This window comes from Paramisgurnus dabryanus, chromosome 12 (assembly GCF_030506205.2).
Source record: "Paramisgurnus dabryanus chromosome 12, PD_genome_1.1, whole genome shotgun sequence".
Classification (NCBI taxonomy): domain Eukaryota; kingdom Metazoa; phylum Chordata; class Actinopteri; order Cypriniformes; family Cobitidae; genus Paramisgurnus; species Paramisgurnus dabryanus.
This window is the reverse complement of record NC_133348.1, coordinates 12,255,248-12,277,194: the sequence shown is the minus strand read 5'-3', so window position 1 is coordinate 12,277,194 and position 21,947 is coordinate 12,255,248. Positions and strand designations below refer to the sequence as shown.

The 21,947-nt window shown below is 33.9% G+C and overlaps 1 protein-coding gene across 4 annotated transcripts in view; it reads left to right on the top strand.

The window, feature by feature from the left end:
- Positions 1-1,180: 1,180 nt before the first annotated feature.
- Positions 1,181-21,947, top strand: part of lin28b (lin-28 homolog B (C. elegans)) — a 37,329-nt gene continuing 16,562 nt past the window's right edge. The window contains exons 1-5 of one of the 4 annotated variants that reach the window (XM_065256403.1): positions 1,181-1,497; positions 3,369-3,580; positions 4,579-4,716; positions 5,127-5,172; positions 9,882-10,033. In XM_065256403.1, the coding sequence (XP_065112475.1) occupies positions 5,151-5,172; positions 9,882-10,033 (174 nt within the window). In that variant the 5' untranslated portion in view covers positions 1,181-1,497; positions 3,369-3,580; positions 4,579-4,716; positions 5,127-5,150. The other 3 variants (XM_065256405.1, XM_065256406.2, XM_065256407.2) reach the window with 3 other exon arrangements.

Genomic DNA, 21,947 nt, shown 5'->3' with positions numbered 1-21,947 from the left:
GGGCGTGTCCCTTTAAATGCAAATGAGCTGATGAGATGCAAACACTGATCACCATGACAGTGGTTTGTAGAAATTGAAACTCGATTGTCAAATTATTTCTCTCTCTTTCTCTGCACTAAATTGCAGTTCTGTGGTTGGATAGTGCAGATTAAGGGGCGGTGTTATCCCCTTTTGACATCACAAGGGGAGCCAAATTTTAATTAGCCTACCTATTTATTCACATGCTTGCAGAAAATGGTTTACCAAAACTAAGTTACTGGGTGGTTCTTTTTCATATTTAAGTTTATGTACTGGGGACTGAATCATAGCACTTAAACATGGAAAAAGTCAGATTTTCCCCTTTAATAAAAACACTTAATGAAGCACAATGGTAAACTTTCTTGCATACATAAGTGAAGGCTCATTCGTAAACACAAGTGCTCATCCCTTGTAGATTTTCCTCATAAACTAACTTGGTAAGGATAACAGTAGGCCTGTTTACAGCAGATAGGCTGTAGTGTTTCTGTATTACAGTCGTCTTGTTTTCTGCAGTGGCTGTTTTTTATTTATTTATTGACTTAAAACTGAGATATGTTATTGATGTAACTGGGAAGCGCACACATTACGGCGAGGAGCTCTGCTTGTTCGGGTTTACCTGGGCACGTGGGGCGTGCGTGTCCGTTAAACATAACTGGCAAACCAAAAGTGAGCATTCCCGTTTCCTTCTTCCTCAGAATGGGAATTCCGAAAGATGGCAGTTGCGTCAGCAGTACATTTGGCGAAGGAATATTTTTCACGTTATTTGGGACGACGACTGGTATGACTCTTCTAAAAGTAAGGCAAGGCATGAACAATGAGTGCGTTTAAACACACACAAACACAATTGGTGAAACACAATGTAACACATAGTGGTAACATATACTGTCTCAATTTCATCCACACCCACTCCATATGTTCATCTCTATGTCCTTTATTGCCACACCACAGGGATTCACTACAGAAACACAATATAACATTACACTATAGGGCATAGTCTTACATTTTTACACGTATAATCCATTTATATCAAGAGGTCTTATACATTTTCAGTGCATGTGTTTGTAAAGAAAGAAAATGCTATTGTTATATTTTACAGAATGTAGTAAATTTCTCTGAAACTTCACTAAAGACATGCAGTCAAACTAAAGGGCGTTTATCCGAGTAGATCAAAACACTTGTAAAACACAAAACCATAAAGATCATACACACCTAAATAACACTATGTTGAATATGAGATGGTGCGAGCATTTTAAAAAGTTTAAACACAGCATTTCCATTAATATAGCCTAAATCTGATTGATTCGGCTGTCTGAGTCATTCTGTTGCATCTGATCTATTTCAAATGTCTTTCATCATTTCTTCGTTTTGTTGCTCTCTCTTTCTGTCCAGTAAGGATGTTGGCCAATAAGCAGAACTGTTTCACAGATTTCCAAAAAGTTTACACTTCACACTTGCAAACCCATGCTTGAAGGCTCCAGGGTGGGTCTGGTTATATTCACAATGTATGATTTTGTATTGTGTTGTCTTGTGGCAATTTGAATGAATGCATTTCAATTATTGAAGTTAGTTTAACATTTTTTTTAACATAAGCACGTTTCTCTGTTTCTTAGTTTTTGTTTTTCTTATTATAGAAACTTTTCAGAGGAGAAATAATTAAAATTCAATAAAACTAATGTGACCTTTTTGCTGAGCGAAAATATTAAACATTTAATTTTTTTTACTTCTCTGAATAAGTGTAAACGACAAAATCATGTTTATCATGACAAAAGAATATTAATTCATATAGAAAAACAAAACATTAACTGTGCTTTATCTGCTGAATATGAAATAATATCTTATGCATTTATTTAGGTTCGTTTGTGTTATTTTGTTGTTTATGGGTTTTGATTTTAGACCACACGATGGCAGCAAGTTTCAGAAAGCGATTATCTTTTACAACATTTTTTAAATTGAGTATGAAATCTGCATAAAGCTGTGTATTTATAATTATTTATTTTCAATAATTTTAGCAACAATGTAAAATTAACTTATTTTCAGTTAAAGCTGTAAATGACACGACGGCACTTAAAAAAATATTCAAACTTGACAAGTCAAGAAGTAAAAATAAAACATTCCGGGAATTTTCCTTTATTGTTTGAAATATTTTAATACTAGGTTATAGAAAAACGTAAATAGACTTTTAGAAAATGTCATTCAATGTTTACACTTTCAAGGAAAAAAATTATCTCTCTTATGTTATGACACACTTTGTCTAATGACACATGACTGTCTTTTAGAGAACATATAATGCAAGGTATATTTACTTTAACAAAATATTTGATTGGGCAAATATTTAACAACTTTACAAAACTAATTAACCCAAAACAACAAACTGCACAGAGAAAATTTATATAAAGGACAAACATAATATCAACTACAGAGCTGGTATGGCCAAATGAAAACATTGTATTAAGTAGCAATATTTATTAATATGGATTTTATTGCAAAAAATATGGTGATACTACAATTTTATTTTAAAGAATAATATTCACAAAAATATTGTATTAGAAATCAACTTATTAAAACATCTCTTAAAACTTACCTTGTATTAACTTAACTTGTCTTAAACTTACCTTGTATTAATAAAAGTGACTGACATTGTGAAAAATGATGTCTTTTGTTTGTTTTAATCCCCGCTATTGGCCATAAAGTACAACGTAGCCTACAACATTAAGCTACTAAACTACAGAAAGAATTACGGTTCGTCAGAATATAAAACGAAAATCTCGGAAATATCTACTTAATCCACTTTATAAGCTGGCCTATCATTTATACAAAATAGCAAATCACCTACAAAACGTATTTACTGTTTTATAATACAAATATTAACCACATAAAAAGCAGCATTTCTTTGGAATGCAATGACATCTGTTATATGAAATGTATGTTATATAAAGTATTTTATCCCCGTATTAATTAAATCATTCAATAATAAATCTTCTATTAACTGTGTAAAAGTCAGTTTGGATACAAACCATGTCGGGTTTTCACAGAAAACTGTAGTTTTGTAAACTCAAAATGCTGCAATGTCTTAATTTAGCCAGGAGATGGCAGGACAGACCCCCCCTCACACATTTACACAAAATAAAGACTTCTCATTGTGGTTCATGTAGATGTGGGCTCAGGCAAAACGGGTTCGAGTTTTGATTCTCCTTGAAATACAAAGGAAAAAGTTACACATTACTAATTTTAATTATAAATATTTGCTAATTCAAACTTATAAGATATAGCTACATCAAAAAATAGATTTAAATGTAGAACCCTGTCTTGCAATAAATGTTGTAACAAACACTATTTATTTTGTATTATAGAAACTGCAAAGTTTCATGTGGAATCCGCGCATGGCAACTGGCGACACTTGCGCGGTTTCTATGGAGGAAGCAGTGAGCTGAGATGCTCAAGGAAGTCGGGCAAACCCAACCATTATCCGCCGGTGCCAACCATTTCATATATTTATATATATGCGAAATAAACATATTTACAGCCACATTCATCATCAGACTGCGGTAATGGCGGATGAAAGGTAAGATGCGCATGTCGTTATATAATAAAACTGCATGCATGTAAAAAAAAATATATGTGACTGGCCATTTAATATGTACATATACAGCACCAGTTGTGCATACCCTAATCTTCAATTTATAATAAAGGTTTGTTTAAATGTAATTTAAACACTTCCTGTTCACAGAGCAGCACAGACCGCGATGAAGGCCCAAATGCAAATTTCGGCAAACTATTACATTGTAAAAAATATATTTACAAACATTAAAAGCTAGATTATTGTGCCGCTGACTTATTGCAATGATAATTTATCTGCATGTGGTCAAATTTCATTAAACATAAAGCTACAGACACCGTTTAATTTGTACCTGCCTGTTTTACCATGTCACCCAAGTACATTTCAATTCTTTTATGTGAACATCTCGTTTATCAGTCAGTATACCTGTAACTCAACCTCATTCAGAGCCAAACCGCTGCACGTCTACTACACTGATGTCACTACGCTGACTTGCAGGCAGGGGGCGCCACCGGAACTTAATTCTTTTTACTGTAACCTAAAGCAGGTTGAATATCAAACTCTGCCACCGTGGTGTGTGTTTTCACTTCACCTCACACGATAAAGAAACTCGAGACATAGTAAACGTGAACCTTTAGTATGTAAGTTTAAAGGATAAGACCAACCGGTTTGATTTTTTTTGTTTGTTTAACCAAAAAACATGTCCATACAAAATGGCTGCCAATCAGACCCCCATCAACCCCCATTAAAGTCATGCATGACAATATGTACATGGGTTTCTCACTGGTTGGTTTTAAATACAACTAGAAGTGATTTAATTACTTGTAACAAATCTCAATTTAAAGACTTTAACTGAACTAAAGTTAAACTTAATGTTATTGTCTTATTAGGCTATATTTTATCATGTATTTATGTTTATAATTTCTGTCGAATGACTTGTTGACATTACCATTTTAAACTCGTGAAAATTTGATTTCTCCTTTGTATAATTTTGTTTAAAACAGAAATGTATCGGATTTGACTGGATATTTTTGCGCCAAGGAACTTTTCCAAGACTATCTGGAGTTTTCTCAGAAATTTCCTTTGCTTGTACACCCCAGTCTGGATCTGAAACATCAAGATCTCAAGACAGCATATAAAAGGTATCAATTGATTTATTAAAATAATTAATTAAATAATAATTAAAATAAACATTCCTGGAAACTGGGAATTTAACTCAGATAAACAAACATGTGCGTAAATAACAATTCATTTATTTTTAACTGTTGCCTACTGAAAAATCTTTTTTGCGCGTTCCCGCACTCATTGTTTGAGATTCGAATTAAAGGAGCGATTTAACCTCCTCTTACATTTCACAGACGCTATGAAATATTCATGCTGGAAAATTCCTCCATTCAGCACAAATGAAAGCGCCACCAGCAGCTTGAACAAAATAAACGAAACTCGGTCGGTGGATCCTTTAACTGCCACAACATTTAGTTAGTAAGCAGTTAACAGATGTTAACAAGAAAGAATCATTGGCACTGTCTAATTTTCTTTAACTTATCCGCAGGGTCAGACACAGAGCACGCGCAGCATGGCCGTGCACTCCATCGCAGGTGAGTGAGACACAGCATCAATAAGCTATTTATACAGTGTTATAAATAGAGTCAGAATAATATCCTTTTTGTAAGAGCATTACATTAAGAAACTGATTAATTGTATTACCTCTCTCTGTGTGTGTGTGTGGTCTGACGACACAAGAAGCAATTCATAGTAATATAATCAGCTCAGATTGTCTTACGCAGCGAGCTGTGATCTTTCCGTGCAGTTATTGATCGTATCCGACACAAATATCCATTGAAACAAAAGAAAATGCGTCGGAAAAAACTCACTTGACTTGCCATCACTATAATTCTTTCAGTTTTGGAGGAAGTGGATGATTAAGACAGACAGAAATGAATTGAGATTGACAGAGAGTTAAAGAAACCTGACCGCAGCGTTTATCCTTCCGTCTGACGTCATGGTTTAATTGTGACGTATACGGAGCGTGGAATGATCACCACCTTAAACACATAATAACTTGCAATGGTTAAAAAATAATACTGTTAAAATTCTTAAGATACGCATAATTTTAAAATTGTAGGTAACATTTTAGTCAGAAGATGTCTGCTGTATGGATTTTTAAATTTGTTGCAAATATAACACTTGTGGACTTTTCTTATTGACAATTATTGCATCGATTAAAAGACTACATTTTAAAACAACAATAGTTTTTTTTTTTTTACAAACTAAAGCGTTTTAAACTGAGAACTAAAACATATAGACCTGAAATAACGTTTAAATATATTTATATATATTATTTTTTTTAATTTTTAGAAACGAAATATTACTAATACTGGAATCTGAAAACTGGGAAGAAAAAAAGGAATCATCTGTCCTGTCCAAAACATTTTTTTTTAAATGAGAAAATGCTTCAAAATCCTAGAATAAAGACGAATGTTTTAAAGTAAATTGTAGGTGGTTACAGAAAACTGCATGGGAAAGTTAGTGGGAAAACATTTATTTTTATCCTTTTTAGTCTGTCAATAGTAGACACAAAACCCGTTTGTCTGCTTTGAAAATGTTTGTTTTACATTGAATAGGTAATTATTTGAACTAAATCTAATCCAAAGGTTTTGACAAAACTGTGACATTCTTTGCAAGTTTTTGTGTAAATCGTGTCGAAGGTGATTTTAGAAAAACGTGTAAAGTTGTCAAGAAGGCATTTAAAATATTCCTCTATTATTGACCACTCGTTGGTACAGAATACTTTGCGTGACGTTCAAAAACGATCGGGTTTATGTTGGTTCAATAGAAAGAGAGTTTCAGAAAGATGGGGGAATTGCAGACATGAATGCATCACTAAACTAAACGAATAGAGAAGTGCTGCGTGGACTGAATGAGCTCTATTGACAGCTATGCGTTTCCTCAGGGGTTCGTCAGGGTGGGGGTGGGTGAGATGAAGGTATGGCGGATCCAAACTGCTCAATACACTCAAGATAAAACCTCATGCTGCTCCAACGGGTTTAGAAAACGAAATATCCCCTTCTCTGATTCTCTGATTTGCAGTTCAATATCAATCAATCATTGTGATTATTTATCGATTTTATTCATTCTTCTAATTGTCAGATGTGTCCTAAAAGCCACCCAAAAGCATGTTTGTTCTGTAAATAAACAGCTACTTGTGTAGTCTTCATTTATTAAAGGGTTAAACTGAGATATTGGCTCCTAGTAATGTTAATATAAAAACGAATTCAATATTATAAGCATATTAGTTTTAGTTTGTAGTCACACAGTAAAAGTTTTTTCTTAGGTACTATTTTTTTTTTTTTTAGATAAAATAAAGACATTAGTGAAAATTTCACCTGCTAAAACATGGCACGTATTTGTTTTGCATTTTAAAAGCATCTATTTGCATATGAACATTTAAAAACATGATGTCACCTTAAGAAAACATTTCTTTGCAGTGTGAATAGCAAGTCGGATTTAAAGGTTCATTTTTACAAGAAAAACAAGAAATCCTTTAAAAGTTAAAGCTGAGGTAAAGCTTGTTAATCAGTTAATTATTTTGTTGAAATTTTAGCCTATTCGGTTTACAATAATTTACCTTCTTACAATAATTTTATCTTTAAAAAAAAAACACAAGTGGTGTACAATTTAAATGTCACCAGCATTGCTTTATTGAAAAAGAGCTTGACCTTAAACTAAAGCGTTTTTGATGCTTTGTCTGTTTTCAAACTTTTAGACTGAATGTTTTCAATCAAGATATGTTAATTTTGTCAAAACAGACTCAATTTAAAATGTTTTAATTGGGATTTCGTTGTAGTTTACAGTCCAGTTGCAGTAAATTTGCAGCTAAAAAGAGAAAATGTTAAGTTTGTGGGAATAATAATGTGCTGCTCCTGTTTTATTTAGACTCTACATTCACGCGTATTTTACGCAGACCAATAAAATGTATTCACCATTTAATTCACAAAATGAATAACGTTTGTGCTGTCTGTGCCTTCGATGCCCCTTAACTTTGTCGGGATCACATGGGGACATGAAGGGTGTGTCCGTGTTCCCCGGTGCTCACGGGCTCTTGTTTTATGAATGGTGGATGGGAAACCCTCGCACAGGAAATGAGAAACTCCATAACATCTGACACCGGTGACCTGCGACCACCATCCATCCCCTACACACAAACACACACGCGCGCGCGCGCGCGCACACCATCTTCTGCACCAGTTGTAGTGCGGGGGGCTTTAGTTTTGGGGGCAGGGGTGAATTCCGGAGGGTGGTCGGAATTGGTGGGTGGGTGGTGGGGTAAAAGAGGCGGAGCGCGGAGGTGGTGGGGGTAGTTGTTGATTCACTCCTCTAGCATGTTTTTCTACTGACTCAAAAGACGAATAGAGAAAAACATCATTTGCCAAATCCTTACGTTTGATCCTGAGGTTGTGAGAAGCGAATGACGCATATTTACCTAACGAATTCATTCTAGATACTGTATTATCCACGTTTATATGTGGGGAAAAATGGTTGTTTGGTCGAGCTGATCTTAAATTCTTTGCCTTCATTTTGTGGGTGAAGTGCACATTTGGTCATTTTGTGAACTTGATATCACCTAACAAACACACATGGTATATAAAAGTAAGATTAAATATATATTTCTTATGCCAGAATTGTTTAGTTAATATATTACAATAATTAGTTAATATATTACAACAACTGGGGGTGGTCTGTGTTTTGAATCAATACTACTCTTTAGTCATGATAACACAGAAAATACAGCATGCTCATTGATGTTTGTACTGTTTGTACAAATAACAAACGGCACTGAAATGTGTTTCAACAAACAATTAGTCCATTTTACCTTAAACCACAATAAGGAATATTTTGGAAACGTTTAAACAGAATGAAAAGATGAAAAATGGAAAGCAGTATTAAATTGTTGTTTAATGTGAATGTAGTTTCTTAATCAATGTAAAATTACACACAATTTGTTTACATTTTGTCAGTCAAAATAAACTCTTGTACAGACCTTTTATCAAATTTGTTTGGTGAAGACATAAAGGTGCTGTTACGCGCTTATGTAATAAATACAATTTGTTTTCACAGTTTAACTTTGCCTGCTGTTAAACGCGTATTTCTGGACAAATGTTGACGCATTTCGCTTAACTCTGAGTGAGGATTAAAAAAGGTATTGCACGCATTTACTTTAATGGGACTAAAGTATGATGACTGTGGTCACCAGTGGTTGGAATTTGTTACATAACGCAAAATTAAATGTGGCATACAAATGAAGAAAAAATCCCGACCATGCTTGTTCTGACATTTAGACTTTCATTAAATTTTCAGTACCTTAACGCAAACGCATTTAATCGTTATTACATAAGTTTTAGATTAAAACTGATGCTTTACGTGACGCAGAAGCAGCACAGCTGAAGTCCAGCTCGGTTCCGAGTCCGCTCCCTCTCCCGGGCTCACGGAGGAGTCACGTGTGCAGCGCTGCGAGCGAGCGAATGAGAAACTGAGAGCGGGAGAGAGAGAGAAAGAGAGAGAGAGCGAATGCGCGAGGGAGGGAAAGAGAGAGAGCATAGGGGATGTTAAAACAGACATGAGCAAATATCCAAAAAGAAGACGCACGTCGTACCATGTGCGCTAAATTTGCCCCCGCTGGAAATCGGGATGTCGGATCGACGGTGAAGCGCTTCGCCCCATTTCGCCGAGGAAAAGATTTCGCAGGAACTTTGGCACGGAGGGTCCGCGGGGAAACATGGCCGAAGGTTACGATGCTTTTTAAAAAATTATCTTTCTTATTGGAGCACGTTTGGATGGAAGCGCGCGCGGCCGCCACGCTTTGTTTACGTTGTTTGTGTGCGTGATGATTTGCTCCAGTGTTGGCGGTGGGGTGGGGGGTAACGTGTGCACACCTGCCCCACGCCTGGCGGTTCGCGTACGGTAGATGCGCGCAAAAAAAACACAGTAGCCACGACAAGTTGCATATCGTACTAACTAGGGCGCATTAAACAATCGCGGTATAGGCAGTGCGCCATCCCATCTAAAGTGTAGCTCCACTTTTCATTGAGTTTCTGGGGGTGGGTTTGGAGTACTATCTGTACGCATACGGATCGGTGGCGGCTGAATGAACGCGTGCTGTTGAGCTGTATTGGGTGATTTCCCTTTGAAACGCAGCCCATGGGCTGTGCAAAGCGAACCAAGTATGAATCTCATTAAAAAACACAACCACGAGCAAACACACACATCATCATGGCTCACTGCGCTTCTCTCCTTTGACCGCACACAGGAGGGCCGCGCAGAGGTAGAACCCCGCCGCAGATTCTGGCTGGTTCCGGTTACTGCAAGTGGTTTAACGTCCGCATGGGTTTCGGATTTATATCGATGACCAGCAGCGAGGGAAAACCAGTCGACCCACCGCTGGACGTGTTCGTGCACCAAGTAAGTTCAGTATTCTTAACGCATTTCAGTCTCTTTTTTTCGCTATACGCGTCGCATCTCATTGACATCAGCAGATGTGCAGCAATAAACATGCGCTTGTGTTTTCATTCACTGTCCCTTTAAGAGCTGCGTTACAAATAACATGCATTGTTACTATGAAACACTTCCTGTGATATGATCTATTAAAACAGTATATCAGTATATCTCGTCTTGTTTTCGGGGTGGCCTGATGTACTGAACATCATGTGCTCTCGTGTTTACATGGGTGTAGTTCTGCCCCCTCCATACCCACAGTCTTGTACCGAAACTGAAACGGTACCTTTTAAATGTCTTGAGGAGTTTAAAAAAAAACAGAAGGTAATGCATTGCTGTTGACTTTGTTACACTGTGTTGCTCTTTTTTATATATTCGGTGTTTTATATCAAACAGTGTTGAAATTGATTCCTGTAACTTACAGTCATTGTTAAAAACACATCTGTAGAGAAGCTGTGAACAGGCACTCGTGTTTTCAAAAGCAGTAGCACATCTGTACATCTGTATATCTGTATATCTATCTCTCCATCTTTTTATCTATCTACTTACCTACTCAAGTGTTTAGTGTTCAATTTCATTTTTAAGGATTTCAAAAATCAACTAAATTGAGTTTCTTGCATGCCTCTAAATTTAAGTTAGCCTATATTTAATAACACTATTTTTAAAATTTTGTGAATGAGATTCTCCTTTTGTTGCATAAAATTAAGTATGCAGACACACACATTTAAGATGTATTCTTAATTAAATGTTTTATTAAGGATATAAATTTTGAATGATAAGGTTGCTGATGGAAAATTAGTTGGTTAGTAAATCTCTAAAGAAGTAAAGCAAGTGTGAAATATTGTTAAAATCATTTGTGTACTTGGAAGGAAGGAAACGATTCTTGTGTCCCTGAGAAATGCATTTCAATTATACTACAAACGACATATTTAAAGCATGCAGCCAGCAAGTTAACACTGATATCTGAAAGATTTGTTCAGGTGAACCTAATGTGATTTAATGGATTTATCTACATTGCAGTATTGTGTGGAAACGATTTTTTCTTAACAAATGAAAAGATTCTCATACATCTATCCTGACTTCAGCTCTGCACCTTAAGTGCATTGTGGGAAATGCAGTTTTTAAAAGAGACATTAGCCAATGGGGCTGTGTGCTTTAGACACCAATAAAATAACAATATCTATTAAGATATCTTGTAATTATCTTACCAATATAACATACAGTTATTGGATCATTGAAGTAATAGTGAAAATGAACAAAAGCACCATAAAAATAAATGTGATAATCCTCCATAATCTTGCTTATCTGGTGACTTTGTTTGAAAGCACCTTTACGTGTTATCTGGTGGTTTCTATTAGGTAAATGTGACATTAAATGTATTTGTTTTAACACACACATTAGATTTATTTTGGTTTCTGCACTGCAGAGATTTAAATAGGCTACAGATATTATTAGATGAATTGTTGTATTAGCATGAAGTGAGCAATTTCTCTGATAGAAAAGAAATGTGTTTTTTTAAGCATGTAATGTCGTATTTGTTATTTATGAAGCTTATTTCTGCGCTATTTTATTACTGTTGCTTTGGCACTTTATGTTGTGTCATTACACTATGTGTGAATATGTTGAAAGCTTCAAAACTAAAAGTTGGTTAACCGGCAGCCCTAACGCATGCATTCAGTGCACTTGGTCATTTATAAATACATTAATTTGAATGATGTGTGTTGTGTATCTTATATGTTGTGGACAACCATTGGGTTCCTAAACTTGATTTCTTAATGGTCAATATCAAGAAATACTGGCAAAAATGAAATGATAGCAAATGAGATAAATGCAAAATGTTATTTATGCAATGACATGGCTGTGTCAGACAAGCGAAATGGGCTTAATCCATAATCGACTGATTGCAGCAAATGTATTTATTATCTGCATGTTTTAAACATTGAGCTGTTATGTTTTATACATGCACAGATGAGATTTTAAGCCTGGTTCGTGTATAACGGCTGGTGGTGTATTTGTGTGCTTGTGCGTGAGATGATCTCAAATGGTACCTTTAAGATTTGCATTTCGCTGCGATGCAGAGCTTTGTTTTTGTTCAGCGCATTTGAATATTGCACGTGCATGCATTCATGCTGCATAGAAACTGAAGCTTTTATGCTGTCGCGTGTGTGTGTTTGTGTTGTAAGGGCTGATCTGTCGTTGTTGATTGTGTGTGTATGTGTGTTCGTGATAAGAGCACAGGCGAGTTTTCCTCTCCCTAGAGAAATTATTGCCTTTCTGTGTGTTTCACCCAGATACACAAGAAGTGAATATGATGTCAAACGAGTGAAAGAGAAAAAGAGGGAAAGAAATAGAGGAAGAGAAAGAAAGAGAGAACAGCCTGGAAATGTAATGCACCAGATTGTCTTCAGTCAAAAACATGATGAGTGGATGCTCCAGAGATCACTTTATGAGAAAATGATTTTGAAAATATTATTTTCCTCTGCTGTCTGAAGTTTCAATTCCTTTGAATTTTAAACACAAGTGGGCTGCAAGATAAATTAAAAGAACTGAAACATCGCAAATGTGCGTATGCATCTACTGAATGATTTAAATACCTCAAAGTTATTTATAGTGAACGTTTTGGGTCAATTCAGAGAGATGGGCGAGATGGAGAGAAAGATGCTGTCTTTTTCCAGAAAAAATATTTTGTTAAGATTTTAAAATGATTTTAAGGGTGACTCCTAATAGTCGAAGATTCGATGCTTCTATGATGGGCCTGATTCGACTATCAATCTCACAGTCGATTCATCGCAGATGTGTTATGAAGTGAGGATCATTCAGTTTTGGCTGTATAAGAGTGCACATTATCTGATTTCACATATAACATTTTTCTCTCAATATATTGATATACAGCCCATTATGATAATGCTATGTAAAAGTAGCTTTCAATAAATATTTTTAATGTCTGAGAAATAAATCCATTATCCTCTGTGACAGGTCTACACATCCATATGGGAAGAGGTTTCCAGGTTAATAAACCATTGCGAAGCTGTTGTCTTTTGTTTTTGCAATTAAAAAGACAAAGTTGGCAATCCTGGCTATACTTTTGTAATTTTAATAACTTCATTTTTATTTAATTTATAGATCACTCAGGGCTGTCTGATTTAGCTCTTTGGCTAAAAAATGATAAAAATGTATTCAGTCAGTTTTGTCTTCGTTCATCACTTGAAAGGCACTTGTGGTCACTTTATCAGAAAGGTGTTTCTGTGTGCTGCTTTTGACAGAAAATAAAAGTAACCCATTTGTTGACTACCTGGTCTGGTCCCCAGCCCATGCACCTTGATGATTCGACTATCAGTCGACAACTATAGGCAAGATTCGACAATTCTGATTCGAATACATAAATCTAGGGACATCCATGCCTGTAGCCAGCTATGAGGCCACCGGTCCGGACCGCAGTCATTTTTTCATATAAAAAATAAAATTCAAATTTTTTGGATTAATTAGTCATTTAAAACGACTGGCATCCGCGTATATAATTTACTGTATAGTTTTGCGTAAAATGACGAGATTGGCTTAAGCAGCCGTGGGAGTGCGGGTGCAGCGTTGTTGAGCAGTGTTGCCAGATCCCATTGTGAAAAAATTGTTTAATTTTTTTTAGCTATTGATGTGACACTTTTTTTATTTATAAAGTGAGTGAGCAGGTTAGTGTTAACGATATCTCAGATTTTTTCTAAACTTATTTTTTGTTCATTTCGTTCCAATTTCTGGCAACACTGGGTGACCAGCACCTATACATAAGCAAATGGCTCATCATTCAGCGTGGGCATGTTATTGCTGACATGATACTACATTCGGTAAGACACAGGCAATAATCATCATGATTATGTCTGTAAGAAATGCTTTCAACACTAAAAATCAGTAGAAAATAAAGATATAAAACAGAAGGCTATGTTATTTTTATTCAGTTTAGGAGTTTAACAAAGTCATGTCGAAAAAACATTCGTAAGAGCACTAAACAAACTTCTTGTTTATTTAGCTTAAATATAATGCTACAATAAATGCTACATTATCCACCCTAACAATAAAGTAACAAATTGTGATCTAGGGGTAAAATAACAATGCTCACCTCCCAAAACAAATAGTAAAATGGCAAAAAGGTTTAAACAGAATGCATAAGATCCCAGGTAAAAATATGGGGACATCCCTATAGATTTAAAGTTTTATCGTATTGCATGTTGTATAATGCATTATTTAGCAAGTTACCATGTGTATGTATCAAACTGTATGTATTTGCCAGTAGCCACAATACAAGATTTATCATGAATGTGTAAGGTCAGGGCTGGGCGGTTCTTATAAAATAAAATATTGTATGTTTGCATTAAAGATTCAATCTGTACATCCATACATTTTTTTTTTCATTAAACCATTTATTTAAATACTAATGAAATTTGGACATCATATAAGGATATTTTAGTAAAAAAGATGATACACTTTACAATAAGGTTGTATTCATAAATGCATTAACTAACATGAACAATATAGTTTATCAGCATGTATTAATTCTTGTTTATGTTATTTAATGTCAATACAGTTATTCATGTTAGTGCATTTACACATTTTTCATTGTTTCATTTTTCAGTGCATTTAAGTTTTGTTCATGTTAGCTAATGCATTAACAAATACAACCTTATTGTAAAGTGTTACAAAATGTAAGAAATAATGAAAATCAGCTGATGGTGAGGACTGTTTTTTATTATTGTTCATGCAATAATATTACGCTAATGTGTTCTCTTATTTGCGATCCAGTGATTTAATGTTGTTTATTCAAATGTTAACATTCTGAGCTGTATTAAACTTAATCAAGATCATGTTTTTTATGCAAATAAATATGCATAAATATTAATTATGCTTTTGCTTATGGCATACATGCATGTTTCTTATACTAAAATATGGCAGGTAGATGTGTAGTAGTCTCTGAAGGTAAATAGTGATATTTTTTTACATTACTCTTCAAGTTTCTCTTCTATAGTATAGGATCTCTAACAGGTCTTTGAAATCACTTCCTCTTGTTTCATCATCATCAACTGCATTGTGCGTTTGTGGCTAAATGTGTGTTTAGTACTGGACAGGAAAGAGAGCGTAAATCTGTATGTGTAACAGAAAGAAAGAAAGAAAGAGTGAAGACATTGCAGTACAAGGGGAAGAGAGAAAGCATGTCAGAGTGTGTGTTTTTGTTTGTACGTGTAAAGAGCATTTCCCTGTGTGTGTGTGTGTGTGTGTGTGTGTGTGTGTGTGTGTGTGTGTGTGTGTGTGTGTGTGTGTGTGTGTGTGTGTGTGTGTGTGTGTGTGTGTGTGTGGTGGGGGTTGGGGTCCTCTAACATTCTTTAAAAGAGGAATTTCGTTAAAGACAAAAAAGAGAAAGGAGGCGTGGTCTCAGCCGGCCCTCAAACTCCATATCAACACACTGTTGTGTGTGTGTGTTTCATTAGTTGTGTGTTTGCTTTCCCACCTGCAGCGCTGCATGTTTGTGCATGTTGTGTGTGTTTGTCTTCTGCAATGAATACATGTTTTTGTTTATGTTGTACAGTATGACATTATTATATTGTGGTTTGTATTGCAGTGATTGATGTACGCGTGTGTTTGGGTAGCTATAGTTCGGGGACACATTTGTCCCAAGATCTGACAAATGCTCCCATTGGTGATTTATTGGATGTATGCATAAAAGCATTACAGATTTAGGGTTTAATATTATTATGATGTGGTTTAGATGGTGTAGACGTTATAATTAGGTTTATATGTAAATAAACTGCAGAAGCGTATGTGCATATTTAGATAACTAGGTAAGCATGTGTGTGTTGTGATGTGAAACTGGGCCTCTAGTGAGATTAACCTCTCACGCAGACTCCACCTCTCACAGATATCACACTTTATTCTCTCTCTCTCTTCACCCATGTGCCTTTATTGATTGCTGATCCTGATAGTAAATATAAAGAGCAGGGGGACTTATATATACATGATACAATTAAATTTATTTACCTAAATCTTTATGCAGTGTTTTTATAACATTTAGTATTTTTAGGAGTTCACATGCAAAATACATCTGACATTTTTGTTTTGTAAATTAAAAAAAATATTTCACTTTAATTGCAATGAATAGGTTATTAGTCTGTAAAAGTATTATTTTCATAAATGTCATTTTATTGTTATTTAACAAATTTGGCTGTCTTTCGCTGCAAAACCCTCTAAGTGCATGCAAGCTTTTGTGGCAAAATCCACTTCTTTAGACAAGAGACCACTAAAAATCACTAAAGATACAATTAGAAACATTGCATACGATGAAAGTCAGAATTTTAAAATGAAGCTGTGATTCGTGTGGTTGCCACATACGGGTTTGAATGTGATGCACAATAGTTTTGCAAGTTGCCATTCATCTTTCGTGCACTTGGAGGACAAGTGCACAAAGTCAATGTGGCCTTTCGTGGATTTTGCCAACAAATCAACATGGATTTGGATACTAAAGTGGTATTTTTAAATAGCCTGAGATTAAGCAGGATTACGCTAATTTAAAGCAAAGGGATTTGATGAACAAATAATTCATGCGAAGAGCATTCAGTTGATATCATTATCTTATTTTTTTGACGGAGGTTGCAATTAGTTGCTTTTGCATCTGAGCTCCTCATTTGTTGATGAGATTGTTGGTAGATTTTGGAATTGGTTCAGGAAGGAGCTACAATGTGTTTCATCCCCAAAACATTCAATAAATAAATAAATAATTGTTTTACTGTCAGTAGAGGATCTACTGCAAATTTGTGAAAGTTTTGAAGTGTTTTGTTAAGATATTGGACAGAGAGTGTTTTGGAGGCATGAAAGTAACCTTATATTATCTTAATCACTAACTTCTTGTCTATAACTACTTTAATAAACCATTTTAATGCAAGAATGAATACAGTAGGGTTTGTTAAAGAAGCAGTGTTACAACTAAACCTCAAGTATACAATGATAATGAAATGGAAATATTGTACATTCTATTAATTAAAGTGATAACTGTAAATACAATATCAGGGGAACTAATTGACAATTATGATTTTTGTGTCTTAATTGTGTGTCCTTTCTAAAAGAAAAAATCTATCCATATGTATTGATCTGTAATATAAGGATGCTTAGATGAGGGATAGATGGATAGACAAGTGGATATTTGTTATATCTGTTATAAAGAAATGTACAAACAATATCCACCTCTAATATATATTGTTAAGTTATTTTTGTTTAAATAAAAAAATTCTAGCTGGTGTTATAACAGACCCTCTTTCTGTTACAATGAACTAAGTTGTAACGTTCTGTCACTTTGGGTGTAATTGTATGGGAACGGTAAATTATAGAAAGAAACTTTGTGTTTGTTTGTGTCAGAGATCTGTGTGTTTATTGATTATTTAAAAATATGATTATTCTATATTAATTTAAATGATTAAGCCAGATCTGAAATGTGTTAGGTTGTGCCCTGCTCTCCTACTTTTGGATTTCTTTTAAGTGAATATAAAAAATAGGCCCTCATTAATATCTAGTTTATTTGCTAATAAGATAAAAATCATGTTGTGGAAAACGAAATAAGTTTTTATTAAATCATAGCAGTGAAAACATATTTAGTTTGAAACACTGCAGTTAGAAAAAGCAACATGTAAAGACACCATAAAATAATTTAAGCTCATCCTAATGTTTACGTAATTGTGATCAGATTCATATGAATAAATTTTACATTTACAGTTGTGAGTTTAATATTCTGTCCTATATATATATATAGTATATATATATATATTATTCAGACATTTAAGTTTCAAGTTCTTTATTAGCTACTAGGTAGAATGAGAGTCTTACTTTGTTTGTTCGTCACGAGAAGACAAAATAACGTGACAATAAAACTATACAAGACAAATAACCGGAAAAGTAAATGTATATAAAAATAAACAAATTAACTTTGTGCACATTATGTTGTAGTGCAAAACAACAAGGTGATAAAATTAAAGTGATAAAAGTGTGTGGTTTAGTAAACATGTCCATGATTAGCAGTCTAGAAGAGTTTATCAAATATAATATGATCAAGTATAAATTAAATAGATTAAAATTAATAAAGTTATAAATTATAATTATTCTGTTTCGATTGAAAATCATTTAAAAGCATAAAATCATTCAAATATTTTTTTTAGCTGCTACTTAGTAGCATTTAGTATGTTTTCAAAATGAACAATTTAGCAAAATGCATCCAAGCAAATTTACTATAGTACAGAGTTTTTATAATATAGTACAGTGTGCTCAAATGTTAGTACAGATGTATTTCACAAATGAATCTTTACTGTGATTCCAGCAGCCTTCAACTTTTCAACCTGAGTGGGAACAGAAGTTGCATGACTTCCTCTTGCTTTGCCCATATTAGGACTAAATGTGAGAGAGTGGGCGGAGCCAGCTGCTGACCTCACTTTCTAAGCATTTAGTTCTGTAGTCTGTTGAACTATTGTAAAATAGTTTTATTTAATAAAGCTGTTATTTTAATAATTCCTAAGTCTTACTAATTTAAATTTTGAATTGGATAATAAAAATGTGTATTATTTATTTAAGTGAGTAACACTTTACAAAAAGGCTTCATTCGTTAATGTTTGGTAATGCTTTAATAACATTAAATAACAATGAGTAGTATTTTTTACAGTATTTATTTTATGTTTGTTATCATTAATATAAACGCAATTGTTCATTGTTTGTTCATGTTAGTTAATTATGCATAATATTTACAGATTTCATGCGAACACTTTATGAATCAGACAGATGAGGCGAAATAAACACTACTTTATATAAAACATTTTGATTTCGATTGGAGAAAATACAAACAGTACTTCACAAAAAGAAAATAAACGTTCACAATTGCGTATTTTTTGAGTTGTGAATCTACCTGTGAGCGGTTTTGATGATGTAGTTTTGTTGTTTGTGCATTTTATATGTTCAGCTCTTTACATTGTATTGTTTTTCTTAACTATAATTAGATTTTTTGTTCCTTTATCACAAATTGTTAACATGTAAAATGAACTCTCTCTGTCTCTGTCCTTCTCTCTCTCTCTCTCTCTCTTTCTCTTTTTGTATCATATGCGCGCGCACACACAGTCAGTCTCATATCCGTTTCCAATCAGTGGTGTGTGTGGAGTGATGTAGTGTGTGACAGCAGATCAAATGCTGTGTGTGTGTGTGTGAGTGCGCTGCAGAAGTGTGTGTTGTTAATTTAATGCATAGAGAAAGGGATGATGTGTGTGTGTGGGTGTGTGTGTGAAGGGGGTTGGGCAGAGGTCAGAGGTCATAGTGTAGGATGAAAAGGTGGAGGAGGGGTGAGCGTTGAATGTTTTCAGCCCTTTGGTGGCGCTCTTTATTTCTCTTTCTATTTTTAGTATTTAATTGTATTGTCATTTGAAACTCAGTTTCATCCCATTTTTTATTTGAATAAAAATATGTGGAGATTTTTATAAAAAATTGCTCTTATTTTTATTTGTTTAGAAAATAAAAGCACTTTATATGCGTAAAATGTCTTAAAATCTGTTTAATCCTTTAATTGATCAAAATAATCACATCAGAGAGCAAATGTATTTGCCCACCAAATTTAATCATTTTAATTAGACTTATTTAAAAAAAAAATTTTTTAATATTTTTGTGTGAGTTTACTAAATAATCAAATCATATACAGATGAAATATTATATACTAGATTTTTTTTGGTAACTTACAAGAGCAACGTAGTTTATCAGCTTTTATATATATATATATATATATATATTTAATGTTAAGTAATGCCAATACAATTATTTATGTTAGTTTATTGTGCATCAACTAATGTTAACAGTTACAACTTTTGATTTTAATATGTATTAGTAAATGCTGAAATTAACATGAACTAAGATGAATAAATACGGTAGTAGTGTGCATCACGTTAGCTAAGGCATTAACTAAATATTTTAATTGTAATTTACAAATACGATATGTGTTAACTTTGGTCCCTGATGCATTTTTGTATAAATGTGGACTGATGTTGAATATGTAAGTATTGTTGATATGCAATGGAAATATAGAGCAATATAATATGGGTTTTATAGATCAAAAAATTTGGTTAAAAATTTGTTGTGAAATGTTTGATCACAAAGAAAAAAGTTGTTGTTTACGAGAAACAATTGAGATGATAAAGAGATCTCATTTGTGATGTTTATTTCCAATAGGAGTTTATAAATGCGTGGGAAGGTTTTGTTGGCAGAAATGGCTGAAGTCTGTTATGATTGTATAATGCTCTATAAACTCAATGCACTCTTGGTATAGATCAAAATTGTATGCAATCAACAGCTCGGTGTGTATCTACTTGTGTTAGATGAGGGAAACTTGCATGCGTTATGGCTGTGACAAAAAGGACTCAATTAAAATGCACAAACCAGAAGCAATACCCAACAAATGGAAAATGGGAAAATTTCTCTTCAAAGAAATTGTTTTATTTTATTTCAATTTTGTGTGTGTATTTTTGAGGAAGAAACAATGTTATAGATGTGACATTTCTCCGCCTAAAATGTGCAACTACTTAACTATGGAAAATAATTAAAAAAAGGCTTTAACAGAGACTTTGCATGCGTTTTTAACCACTAAATATTGACAAATGAAATATCAGTATGGTTAAGGACTTCACTTTTCACACTTAGGTTGACATTTACATGAAACTGCCAATCTTAAGGATCAAGATGCTTTTGAACTTTAATTTAAATTAAGAAAAAAATAAGAAAATGTATCACCTACAGTATTTGATGTCATTAAAATGATTGTGGTCGTGTAAACCTGTGTTTCTTTTTCTGTAAATGTTGTGGCTGGAGTTACAGGTGACATAAAGCAGAAAAAATGTTTGGTTGAATATGGTGTGGTTTGTATATGCGATGAAAACGTATTGGCAGATTAATTTCAGAGATGATACATAAGCATTTCTCTATCTATTAGAATTTTACATATTCCTTGTATTTGTTAGATGCTTTTACAGAGATAACGCTGTTAATATAGTGGTGGAGATTTACTTTTAGTCATTCATAGCACTGCTGTGTGATTTGTTAACTTGTGTTCTTTAATAAACGTCACTTTCGGAGATGCAGATCAGATGAGTTAAAGGAGAAATCTCATTAACTATACTTTTCTTCCTGCATTTGATTTATGCATTAAGTTTTTGTTATTTTAATAAACCTTCTGAATGAATAAATGAATCAGTGACAGAATATAGACATGCAAGTTTTGTACCAACTTGAATATAAATGTTTGGTTCCAGAATAATCCTCAGGGGCCAATTGTTCAAAAAGTTTAATTGGGATCAAAATGATCCAGATGTGGAAATCCCATTTTTTTGCTATCCAGGGTCAGTTAAACTTACTTTTGTCCTGGTTTTTCAAAACAAAATTGGATTGGATCACCCTAATCCAGATGCAAACTTTTTACTAGTTTTTTACATTTCAATTCAACATTCAACAGTCTGTTCTTCTGGCCCACAAAAAACAACAACAAATATAGATTATACACAAACACATGCAGTTTTAATTCATAAGAATCTAGATGTCTGGTTGTTTACATTTGTAGAGATGCCGGTTGTTAAAACTTTTTTAGACTGTTTGGTCTCTGATGATTGTAACCAATATACTGTACAATGCCAAATAACTGTTAAAGTTAAAGATTACTTTTGTTAAAATAAAATGTTACAATTTTTTTATTGCTATTGACTGCTCTATGAGGGATTAATATGTATTTTTTCTTTCATAAGGTTTAAATGTTAACCCAATGTTACACTTTAAATACTTGATCATTATAAGGACTGAACAAATAAAAAAGATACATTTATAAAAATGTATTACATGA